This window comes from Solea senegalensis, linkage group LG5 (assembly GCF_019176455.1).
Source record: "Solea senegalensis isolate Sse05_10M linkage group LG5, IFAPA_SoseM_1, whole genome shotgun sequence".
Classification (NCBI taxonomy): domain Eukaryota; kingdom Metazoa; phylum Chordata; class Actinopteri; order Pleuronectiformes; family Soleidae; genus Solea; species Solea senegalensis.
Window position 1 is genome coordinate 18,407,082 of NC_058025.1, and position 12,773 is coordinate 18,419,854.

Here is a 12,773-nt window from a genome sequence, read left to right on the forward strand (position 1 = left end):
GGGTCATCGCTGATTGGACGCACACACTGTCCGTCTTTTAACCGGAAGTAAGCGCTGGTTTGACATAGCAGGACGCTAACTGTAGTGAAGCAGGGTTGTATAGAAGAAAGAACTTTTCAGATACAGCTGAGTTGAGTCGTGCGGGTCAGACACTGCGGCCAAGACAGCCGTCACTTTGCTTTCCGTGGTCAAATCAGCCGCTCCTATATGTACAATGCGCCGATAGTCTCTCCTTTACGTCATTGTACTTAAACGGTCCGAACCAAACAGTCCTATTTCCGGTTTTCAAAATAAAGTCCTATCGAAGCGAACATTACTGAATAAAGGAATTCTAACACAATATTCTAATATCATGATATTGTAATTAAGACATTCATGATGATATTTCACATATTTCAAAGTAAAATTATTTTAATATCTAAGAAATAAATAAAACAATAAGTAAATAATAACAAAAACAACTATAATCAAAACACTAAACAAGCAAATGTTATGAAATGATTAAATGTTAATGTAATACATTAATTATAACCAAATATGTTTATATAAACAATGTGCTGTGTTTTAAGGAGGAAGAGGTCACGGCCCATGGTTTCATTATAGCATGTTTAGCATATTAAGTGATCTGCCGCATGCTTTCGATTGGGGGGGCTGTATTTTTCCCGTGGGCCACATGTTTGACACCTCTGCTCTAACCTGCTTGCCCTCTGTGTGCAGGTCTCTTTCTTTATTTAGCCCCACTGCTCACGTCGGTGTGGGTATGTGTGTGCAGGAACAGCTATGATTGTGCATATGAGGCTGGAAATCAGTGTCAGTTTCCAACAAGGGCTCTATATTTAGCTGCTGGAGGGACAGACTGACCCAATGTGTGGCAGCAAAACACACAGTGAAACACTTCTCTGACCACCGACACTTCCATCTGCTGGCTGTTCATGGAGGAGGTGAGTTGTAAATGTGGACACTGCAGTGTGCACTTTTATTACTTCTTTCTTATACTAAAGTCATTTTTTAACGTTTCACTTTCCACCAGCAACACTAGAATGGCCATGCTGCATGGAAATTGAGCTGCCAACTGAACACAGCTTGGTGATTAGTGGCGTGGCGTTCAGTCAGAGGCCAGCATGTGTCAGTCAGAGGAGCCAGAGGCCAGACTGGGTCTGGGCAGCCCTGATCCTCTGGTGAGAGAAGCTTTTCTAATGGCTCATGACTACATAGACTATGTTACCACAGGGGGGACAGACGGAACCATGGGACTTCCCCCTACAGCCTGCACCGCAGCGTTACGACATGCCGGAGATGAGCTCCTCACCCGCTTCCCCATCTTCTTCAGGCGCTGGCCACGAGTATTTCAGGATGTGACAGAGCACACGGCCTGTTCTACACTTTTGAGCATCCTTGATGAGCACTTCTGTCCCCCTTCCCCCGGGGGACGCCGCAGGGACCTTGCCTGGAGTGCGGTGCTGTCAGTGTATGTGCTGGCTGGACAGATGGCTCTACATTGCCATGAGAGGGGCATGATGATGGTCCTGCCCCAGCTTAAAGAATGTGTGGGAGCCTACGTAGAGAGGGTCATCTGCCCCGAAATACGAGACAAGGGAGGATGGGTAAGTCTTCAGAAGACTGAAGATGGGACTCTTCTATCTCCCTGTTCCATGCACTGCCAATACATCGTGTCACTCTGTACTCTTACAGGATTTTAGCCACATAACAAAAAACTCATCTAAATAATAAATAAAATCTAATTCTAGTGTTGTCAAAGGTGAGGTGTGCGGTTGGAATGACGAATTAAGGTTAAAGGTGAAGGTGGGATTTCATCAGGGATCAGCCCCACACCCTTCTTGTTTACAGTGGTGATGGACAGGTTGACGGATAAGGTCAGGCAGGAGTCTCTGTACACTATGTTGTTTGCAGAGGATATTGATAATGGTAGTGAAAGTAGGGGACAGGTGGAAGAGCGTTTGGGGAGGGGGCAGTCTGCACTGGAGAGAAGAGGAATGAATGTTAGTTGGAGCAACACAGAATACCTGTGTATGTAAGTCCGATTTTAGTTGAACTAAGACAAAAGGTTTTCTTAATGTCATGATAATCAAGCTAGTCTTGGTCGGACTAGATAACAAACCTGAATAATGTGATTCAGAGTCCGATTACTCCTGTATGTATCTGTTTAGTTGGGCTGGAGTCAGACTTTTTTAGACTAATTTCAAAATATTCACATTTAGTGCCGATTCAGTTATGTTGGACAAGCAGAACTTTAAAGGCAATTTTATAGCTGACTGGAAGCCAGTGTAAAGACTTTAAAACTGGAGTAATGTGCTCAATCTTTGCATTCTGATCAAAATGTCAGCTGTCTTTGGAGAGTCCTAGTTGAGCCTACTGGAGATGAAAGCATGGATGAGCTTCTCCTGGTTTGTTTGGGGCATAACCTTTGACACTGGATATATACAACAAGAAAAAAACAAACCTGTGAATAATCAAACAAATGAATTCTGTTACACATGGTCAGTTTCAGGGTTTATTTTTAATCCTGATTGACAGAGCCCTTGTTAATGTGACCACTAATGTCTATCAAAATAATGAAAAAGGCCAATCATACAACATACTATGAAATAAACATTTTTTTGGGAGTTATACATAATTGGACCACTTTCTTACCTTTGTGAATGAATAGTGTGCAGCTCAATCTGTCGCTTGCATTGAAATATAAAAAAATTAAAACTCTAATTTCTGCCCGACAGAGTGGTTTTGTGAATCGCTTTGGAGAGAAGCAGAACCTGGAGGGCCAGGTGAAGGTGGTGTGCTGCTGGACACTGCTGGCACTGGCCACAAGCATTCTCATCTACATGTTTTGGAAGAGAATGGCTTAGCATGCACTGCCACCTAGTGACCACACATGAATACTGCATGGACTTGTCAGAATGGAACCTTGCCTTTTGGGCTGCACCAATGCAATTATTAAATAAACAGTTTTGATAATGAATTGATGTGGGTGTTTGACAGCTGTAGTTTCTTGCTTCATAAAAGTTTTTTGGTTCTGCTGCTCCCAATAACCAATTTGTCTGGACACATGTATAACATCATTTGGGAAGCTATGTTGACATGTTACTGATCAAACTAGCTGCAGCCATACATAAAACCAGCCTATGAGAGAAATACATAACCAAATGTAGTCAGAAAAGCTGTGGTGCCAGTTTTTAAAGTTCAGGCTACATATAGTTTGAAGATTGGAGCAGACAGACCAGGCTGCTGTGGACTAGATAGTGGTTGAGTTTCTGTTCTAAAATCAGGTGAAGTTACACATTTCAAAGCCACAGGCGCTCAGGATACAGGCAAACAACCCAGGTAATACCTCTAGATTTTAGTTCTACTCAAACCTGATATTTACTAGCACACGACTGTCATCTTCTCAATGAATACAGAGGCAGCTTTTAATATTCAGATTAACCTTTAATTACATAATCAGAAGATCAGTACAGAACACTGAAAGTTTGGAACGTTACACCACATCCTCGTCAGTGAAGTGGAGTTTCAACTTTACAAAGACATACAGAATTGTATTAAAGTCAAGTCCCCACCATGCTTCCATCAACTGGACTTTAGAACACAAAAACAACAACAGACAGCTTTTGGGAAGAAAGGGAACATTTAGCGTCTCTGGAAAGACTCAGTATTTAAGCCAATTCCTCTTCCCCCTCTTCCTCAAACTCTCCTTCCTCCTCAGCAGTAGCATCCTGGTACTGTTGGTACTCAGACACCAGGTCGTTCATGTTGCTCTCTGCCTCGGTGAACTCCATCTCATCCATGCCCTCGCCGGTGTACCAGTGGAGGAAAGCCTTGCGCCTGAACATGGCTGTGAACTGCTCGGAGATGCGTTTGAACAGCTCCTGGATGGCTGTGCTGTTGCCGATGAAGGTGGCGGCCATCTTGAGGCCACGGGGTGGAATGTCGCAGACGGCAGTCTTGACGTTGTTGGGGATCCATTCGACAAAGTAGCTGCTGTTCTTGTTCTGCACATTCAGCATCTGCTCATCGACCTCCTTCATGGACATGCGACCACGGAAGATGGCAGCCACTGTCAGATAGCGGCCGTGACGTGGGTCACAGGCAGCCATCATGTTTTTGGCATCAAACATCTGTTGGGTCAGCTCTGGGACAGTGAGGGACCTGTACTGCTGGCTGCCTCTGCTTGTGAGGGGAGCAAAGCCAGGCATAAAGAAGTGAAGGCGAGGGAATGGCACCATGTTCACAGCCAACTTGCGCAGGTCAGCATTGAGCTGTCCAGGGAACCTGAGGCAGGTTGTGACGCCACTCATGGTGGCAGAGACCAAGTGATTGAGGTCACCATACGACGGGGTTGTTAGTTTGAGTGTGCGGAAGCAGATGTCGTAGAGGGCCTCGTTGTCAATGCAGTAGGTTTCATCTGTGTTTTCTACGAGCTGGTGGACTGACAGTGTGGCATTGTAGGGCTCCACAACTGTGTCTGACACTTTGGGGGATGGTACCACGCTAAAGGTGTTCATGATGCGGTCGGGGTACTCTTCACGAATCTTGCTGATGAGGAGGGTTCCCATACCGGAGCCAGTACCCCCACCCAGAGAGTGGGTGAGCTGAAAGCCCTGTAGGCAGTCACAGCTCTCTGCCTCCTTCCTCACAACATCTAGGACTGAGTCCACCAGCTCTGCACCCTCAGTGTAGTGACCTTTGGCCCAGTTGTTTCCAGCACCACTCTGGCCTACAACAGAACAGAACATGGAATTAAATTCCTAACACTAAAGGCAACTAAGCATTATTATATCATTTAACATTTATAATCTCAAACATTGCCCACATGTTGATTTGAAATTCAGCTTGGGCATTAATATATTCTGGCGTTCTTTGCATCATGTGAAGAACGCATTAAAAAAAAAACAGAAATTAAACAAAATGGACCTAAGAGAAAAATGCATCACTAAAGAATCAATGTGTTAGTACAATAACTTACCAAATACAAAGTTGTCTGGTCTGAATACCTGACCAAAAGGTCCAGATCTCACAGAGTCCATTGTGCCAGGCTCCAGGTCAACCAGCACAGCACGGGGCACATATTTACCACCTAGAGAAAACAGAGTGAAAGGTTTAAACACATAAATGTAATATTTGATTAAGAAAAAAAAAAAAACACACTGACAGCAACTTACCAGTGGCCTCATTATAGTAGACATTGATCCTGTCAAGCTGCAAGTCACTGTCACCATGGTAAGTTCCAGTTGGGTCAATACCATGCTCGTCACTGATGACCTCCCAGAACTGTAATTAAAAGGGGAAAAAACATTAAAGACCATCATTAAAAATGATAAAATCAAAAGTAATTATTCATTTTTTTAAATTAATAATTTAAGTTTCATATTTTGCAATCTTTATTTAAACTGGATTGCCCGCCATGCTGCACTGGCGCGCGCGCCGTAGCCCCTTATTGGCTACGACTCATGGGTTATGAATTCGAAAAAAACTACTACGTCACTAACGGCTAGCGCCACCTACTCCGGAGAAAACGCCGGGTGCAAAGGCATTATCAAGTAGGCCTCTGAACCGGTAACGATACCGCTTAATACAAATTATCTTAACAAAACTGAATAACCACATTTTATAAAACAGATGTTAAACCATAACGTTTGCACAAACTCATTTATTAATCTTGTGCCTGCCCGGCTCTCCACCGCACAATTCTCACTTCCTTTTTCTTAAATCGCAGATGGAAGAATGGTTTCATTCAAATTTATTTATACGGTTTATCCCACAGTTCACGTTAATTCGTTACCATTTCAATGACGCTTGTTTATTAAATAAGGCAGATAAAAGATTAAGTAACCTTCCTAATGTAAAAAAAAAAAAAAATATGATTAAATTATTTTAATCATCAATACTTCGACATTTACCAGTTCAATATATCGTTGCAAAAACGTAAAGCTCAATTTTAGCATTCACTCCATTGATTCTAAGAGGACTCATTGTTCTTCCCAGGGTGTGGTTTTCTGGAGCGCGTATGGACACAAAGCCTCGGTTCTTCAAAGACAAATTGCGGAATTTTGACAAAGAACAACTCACTGCATTTGTACAAAATATAATTAAAATCTACAAACCTTGGCACCAATCTGGTTTCCGCACTGTCCGGCTTGGAGATGAACGATTTCCCTCATTTTGACTTCGTGGATGTGAATTCGGCTTTCACTAAAGTAGACAACGTTCCGTTTCAGTGGTCGAGAAAGAGCGCTGCACTCTTATTTATACTACAATTAGACCCGCCTCTTCCGTCGCCGCTCGATTTCCTATTGGTTCATACGCGCCAACATGCTTCACAGACATAACCGTTGACAAATCAGATGTTACACTGCTTAAACGCCATTGGCCCAAACCGTATGTCAGTCACGTTCATGTGACTGCGTAATCTGAAGACGTTGACTTAATTTTCTCATGATGGCGGAGTAGTTCCGTTACACTGATATACTGGAAGCTGCATTTTGCCTGCTCTATTGTTCCTGGTAATGCCAGTAAAACGTCATTTAAGTCAATAAATGTTAAGAATGCGTGGCCGCTGTTCTCTCAGTGCACCTCAAACTAACTCGAGTCACTTCTTCAGCACACATTTTTTAAGTCATTTCATTCAGCATCCATTTTAGTTGCCAACACACAGGGAGGTGGGAGTTGAAAGTGGAATCTATCCAGTATGTCTTTACACTATTCTTATATTCTGTTTGATCTGAGTCAGATTTGTTAATCTGCAGTGTATTGTCTCTGTGTGAAAAGAGGAACAAGGGGAAAAGGATCAATTATTCATTGCCCTCTTTCTTTGGAGGATGAGTGCAATGAGTGGTTTGTGGTGAAGGCTGGAGCAGGTCAATAGCTTTCAGTGCACTGAGAGGAGATGTTTGCTGCATTCATAAGATGTTACCTCGCCATAGTTGAGCCTGCAAGGCCCTGTAGAGCCACTGCTGATACCTGTGACTCAGCATCTCTCAAGATACTGCAGCATTTGGCACTCAGCCTCCAGCAGCCAGATCAATACATCAAAAAGGAAACAGATACTGCAGGGCGAGGCACACCCTCATCAACCCTGTAATGCTTTTAAAAATCCTCATGATGTCACAGATTAAATGTAATTTTGTAATGGCGTCTCCATGGGAAAACTGGCATGTGACCTGTTTTACAAGGAAATCTGTCTTAAAAGAACATATCGATACAGAATGTGAAATTATACAATGTATGGGATATTTTTGATTGTGTCATTGCTGAAACGTGAACATGTGATGACAGTGACTTGCTTTATTCCAAAAATAAAAGTGTCAGTGCAGCACAACCCTGGTGAACATCGCATTATCAGTTGCTGTGGTTCTACATCTCTGAGGGTTGCACCAAATTTCCTAGAGAAAATCTGCATTTTAACCAGCAGGGACAGGAGCTGCTGGTGTACTGCTGCCTCATGTGGTCAGTTTGTGTCACTTCTTCAAAACTGAATGAAGGATTTCACACCCACAAGGCACAAAAAAACCCACATTTTAACTGATGGAGGTAGCAGTGGATCAACCATCCCTGCATGCCATGACATACAATTGTTAATTTATTCAATTTAGAAAGCCACAAAAATGTCAGTCTCTATTTGGGAAAAGGACATCAAAGAGTGAGATCGGAGAGAAAATATGTCTTTCTATATTTTGGATGTGACTGATGTGCGAATATACGTACTCTTCTCCACATTTATCATTATATTATACATGTTCCTCCATGTCTCACTGGAGGAAATAGAGATGTAAATGTCAGAGTTAAAATGTGTGTATACAGATCAACAGGCAAACACTTGTTTTTGACAGGGAAACATCACTGCATTGAGGACGATAATGCACCAGCATGGGCAAATGTTCCTAGTGTGCGAGTGGTTCTGTTACAGTTATTACCATGTGGACAGGTGTTAGACAGCAACAGCTGTGCCCATTTACAGTATGTCTGTTGGAAGAACCTCTGATTCACTGTCAATATCAGGTTACTTACTTCCATTACAATAGAATTCAGCCAGTGTCACATTCTGTGGTAAACCATGGACCTTTTACATTAGCGAGGAGAATACTGTGTTTGTTTTGCTACAGGTTACACCCTTTGTGGGAAAGAAGCAGAAAGAATAGAGTTTATGATGTAAGTTTAAAGGCCACTGATACCTTTGAGGCATTTATGTACTTTCACTTTTCACTATGACAAAAACCACTTATGTGATGCATGTGTTATTATTATGTTCATTTCCAAATGAAGTTAGCTCTAACAGGATGCCAGGCAAGTGCATTTTTAATAATGTTTGGCTTTCGATTTACAAATATAAGTCAATTGTGAATGAATTGTGAAAGTATTGAATTCCAAATTCCATGTTTCATTTTTGCTACAAAGCCTGTGATAGGGCTAGTGCATCTAAGTAAGAACCTCATTACTGGGCTCAATGTTCCCAATAGGAGCCTTTGTTACCTGTGTTGATTACTTGATTGAGTCATGGAAGTTGGGTAAAATATTGTGGAAAAATAATGGAAAACCTTTGAAAATGAATCTGTAAAAATGTGTGGGAACCCTGTTCATTAAACGTCACTTCTTGTTTATCTATTCTTCACTTTGTCTTATTTCATCAGTATTTTAGCTTTTATTAAGAGATTTGCTCTTATTTTATTCCTGATGTTTTTATTTTTGGTGTTCATTCATTGTATTTACGGTATGTGTAGTGTCGGCTGTTTCCTCACCTCTGATTGTTGAGCTCTACTTCCTCATTTTGGTTTCTTTTGGCTGTCTTTGTCATATGTTTTAAGACTCCTAAGGCAGGGGTGTCAAGCTCAAATGACCTGGGGGCCAATGAGCTTCAAATCTGGTTAAAAGGGGGCCAATCCAGACAACAAAAGCAATTGTTTATTAGGGGTTGGGCAACATGAGCTTTAAAGTATAACACAATATTCCATGACATCACAGTAAAGATATGTATGATGATATTTCATAGAAAGTAAAAGTATTTGTTTGGATTTGGAATTAAAACACTTTAAAGTTGAATGCAAGACATTTAATAATGTGATAATTAACAGAATGTCTTTTATTGCTATTGTCAAAATATTGCTATCAATTGTATTTAGTATTGTAATGTATCTACTGTATATTCTATCACCTCGCTGGCAGTTGTGCATCTGTTTTAAGGAAGAGGAGGTCCCATGATTTAGGGGTGTAATAAACATGAAACAGCCTGGTATCTTGTACTTTACATGTTAGGAATAGTCTTTTTCTGTGCTTTATTATTATTAATAAATTGCTCTCAGTGAAGGCATGACTGCCAGGGACAAATGTAAAAATTGATTTCAACCACAACAAAAGGCTCACTGATGCCTGCTTCAATGTGTGCTATTTTAAGATGTGTGCTGCTTTATCTCACTGTAAGTCATTTTCTTCCAACTGGAAATTGAAGTGTGTGTCTCTCTCTAAAGCACTTACTCTCTACACCAAAGTCCTTGAAGAAAGACATCACAACCCGCAGAAGGTTTTGATGCACTGCTGTCTCCTCCAGTAAGTCCAAAAGTGTTATTTTGTGATTCAGTGTTTGAGCCCCTTCATTTAGAATTACCTCAGTAAATAATGTGCAAAACAAGGCAGCAGCTGAACAGCTTCTGTGTTAAAAACATTATTTTCTCTGTCTAAAAGTGAGATAAACAAGTGAATATCATTTATTGTAGACTGTTTCTAAAAGCTTTCTTGACTTCTCATGTTGAGATCGAGAACAGAACTACATGAAATACAGTGTCCTGTGCACTGCTAGAAACAATAAGAAATAAAGACACAGTCCCTGGAATAATGTGTGCCTTTATATTGCATGATGGACCAGACTGTTGGTCCATCATGTGACATGTTGTTACTTTCTGCTTCAAAGAAAATGAATTTGAACTATTTATCTAAACCATGTGAGGCCTAGAGGAACGGGAGCTTGTCTTACCTTGGGCAACACAAAGGGAGATATGCATTCCTTTATTTTAACGTGTGCCATTAAGAGAGAGATAAACAGGATTGTGTGCATGGCTGCTCTCCAGAGAAGAGTGAAGACGTCCATTTAGTATAGCCAGACAGTCACCACAGCAATATGTGCAGTCACAGCCCTGCAGTGGAGAAAACAGGATGGTCATTGTGGTCTGGAGGATGTCCAGGATGCACTGACCCGCCCTGCTACCACAGGATATCATGTTACATCAGTGTGATAATGTTTTCTTCTGTACTATCCACTGCCACTGTCATCTCTGCATCTCTGGATTAACGTTGCTGTCAGCCCTGGTGTGTTTTGGCTAACATTCTGTCTCTTGCTGCAGTTGGTATTCACCTCCCACATCCCTGCGCTCATATTTTCAGTGGGAATTTAGATTCAAAGATGAGCTTTCCAGATGAAGTGTGTTCTGTTTCCTGTCAAATTTAAACCATACTTCCACAATAACCCTCTTGCTTTGTGCTCCTTTCCATTTGCTGGTATCTTTTTGTGATGGAAGAGATTTCTCTGGCAGTAATGCTGCACTGCAGTTCTAAAGCCATTAGAGGTGGACAGTCTGATAATAACACTTGGGTTATGAATCAAACAATTTAGTATTTTATAAATCAAAACAACATTTCTGTAAGGTCGGGCGACATGGCTTATGAATAATTCTCAATATTTTAAGTGTTAGTAAGTGACTTTTTAAAATTTTGCCAGATCTGTGTATTATTAATCAAATCAATTCCATCAGTGTACTTCACTAATGTATTCAATATAATAAATATCACAATCACAACTTGGCTATATCCAAAATAAAAGACTATATCTTGTCTCATGTCACAATATAGATATAATATTACATACATTATCCCATTCCTTGTCACTTGTATGGTGTGTTTGTTCCTGTCATCTACTGCAAACCAAGTTTTCCCCTTAAAGGACAATAAAGGTCTCTGACTCCTAATCCAGTGCATGTGGTGCGTTCCATTTTAGGTCATGGGCACAGGAACGCCCCCCCCGAACTTGGATTTCCAACTCAGAAACACGGCACAACCTCACCAACCCTGAAATGAGATTCCAAGACAGCAGCTACTATACAAACATTGCTATATTAACACATGTTGCTGCACAAAATACCATGTAGACCATTGTTATTGACTGGTATTGGCAAAAATGACGTTTGCATTTCTACTATCCCATAACCTTATCCAATCAGGAGCCACAAAGGGGGTGGTCCTCTCTTTTTCTCAGTGAATAAATGCCCCACCCACATTACTGGTGGTAGAAGGACTTACAGCAGCAACACACAGAAAGTCAGCCAACGCATGACATTACTGAGAGCAGATTAATTACATGATCCAATTACAATCGTTTTTAGACCTGTCAAATTTGTATGTGAGACATTCTAAGGCGGGATTACACTTAATGAGAAGCCGATACAGCCACAACCATAGCTGTGGACTATGTGACTCGTTTTCTTCTATTAAATTGATCTCATTCACCTTTTTTTGTAAAATACAGTTTTCTTGTGTTAAATGTGTTAGTTAATCGCAGTACAATCAGCATGTAATATAGTTTTTCATAGATAATTAATGATCTCTAGTCACCAAACCTTACAAATTAAATATCTAAAAAAACTACCTCTCAGCAAATACATTAATTGACATTATTAAAAATTAATACTAAAACATTATTATATATTATATATATATATATTATACTATATATTATATATTATATATAATATATTAATTATTAATGTTATAACTACACATTTAATTCAGCATTGTTATTCAGCTTATGTAATATGTTCATTCATATTAGCACACAATAACTGTTTAACTGTTCATCGGAGCACTGAATGAGCATTACTTAACTATAACTAACCATTTGTTAACATTATTAACCTTTAATGCTCCTTATGACCTTTATTGTAAAGTGGGTCATATAGCACTCAACTTAAAGACTTAAACGTAAATACATAAGCAGGCTAAATAAGCCTTACCTGAGCACAATTTACCATGTAATCACCACTGGTCATTTGGTTGGGCTAACCCTAACCCAACCACACAAGACAACATTTATAAAACACGTTACAATAAGGGTCACAAGCGAATTTTAACCAAATATGAGTAAGAAATGCTTAATTCATACTTCCATACATTTATAAAGTCATAGTTAAGGGATGCACATGTTAACACTTAACAATAAGGGTCACAAGGTAAAAGTTGATAAAGGTAAAGTTATGTTATGATGATTTAGTGATATTATACATAAATGAAAAGTCACACAAATGTCCAACTTTACAGACACAGAAACCTTTAATAAATGTCAACTAAATGAAAAGCATTTCAGTTACTTTTAATGTCATTTGTAAATGTTAACACTGTCATTACCAGTATCTTTATGAATCTGTATGATCTGAATGAATGACTTTATTAACGGGTTAGTAAATACTTATAACAGCATTAAGTAATGTTTGTGAATGCACCCTTACCACTAAAGTATTACCATTTCATTATTTACACTGTGTATCTGCATGTAGGCATTTTATTATTGATTGTGTAACAAACACAGAACCATTTCTATCTGGGTAAATTCAACCATCAGTATCAGTAGCTCAGTGTGGGGATTTAGTGGCATCTAGTGGGGAGATCACAGACTCCCCCCTCCCCCAACAGCCCAAGCCTGGTGTGTCTCTCCAATGAATGGTTTGTCTGCTCTGGGCTTCTCTAGAAACATGGCGGAAGAGGACACGAGGGCAGTGTTATAG

At 40.3% G+C, this 12,773-nt stretch overlaps 2 protein-coding genes across 2 annotated transcripts; one reads left to right on the forward strand and one right to left on the reverse strand.

Annotated features, from left to right (window-relative positions):
• The first annotated feature begins 838 nt into the window (after positions 1 to 838).
• On the forward strand, positions 839 to 2,977 carry bcl2l16 (BCL2 like 16). The gene is made up of 3 exons (XM_044026623.1): positions 839 to 941; positions 1,031 to 1,604; positions 2,736 to 2,977. The coding sequence occupies exons 2-3, from the start codon at positions 1,122 to 1,124 to the stop codon at positions 2,862 to 2,864; spliced, it is 612 nt and encodes a 203-aa protein (XP_043882558.1). The 5' UTR covers positions 839 to 941; positions 1,031 to 1,121; the 3' UTR covers positions 2,865 to 2,977.
• Positions 2,978 to 3,423: 446 nt separating this feature from the next.
• Positions 3,424 to 6,248, reverse strand: tubb2b (tubulin, beta 2b). The gene is made up of 4 exons (XM_044026622.1): positions 6,117 to 6,248; positions 5,175 to 5,283; positions 4,979 to 5,089; positions 3,424 to 4,729 (listed from the first exon to the last, which is right to left on the reverse strand). The coding sequence occupies exons 1-4, from the start codon at positions 6,171 to 6,173 to the stop codon at positions 3,669 to 3,671; spliced, it is 1,338 nt and encodes a 445-aa protein (XP_043882557.1). The 5' UTR covers positions 6,174 to 6,248; the 3' UTR covers positions 3,424 to 3,668.
• Between the last annotated feature and the right edge of the window lie 6,525 nt (positions 6,249 to 12,773).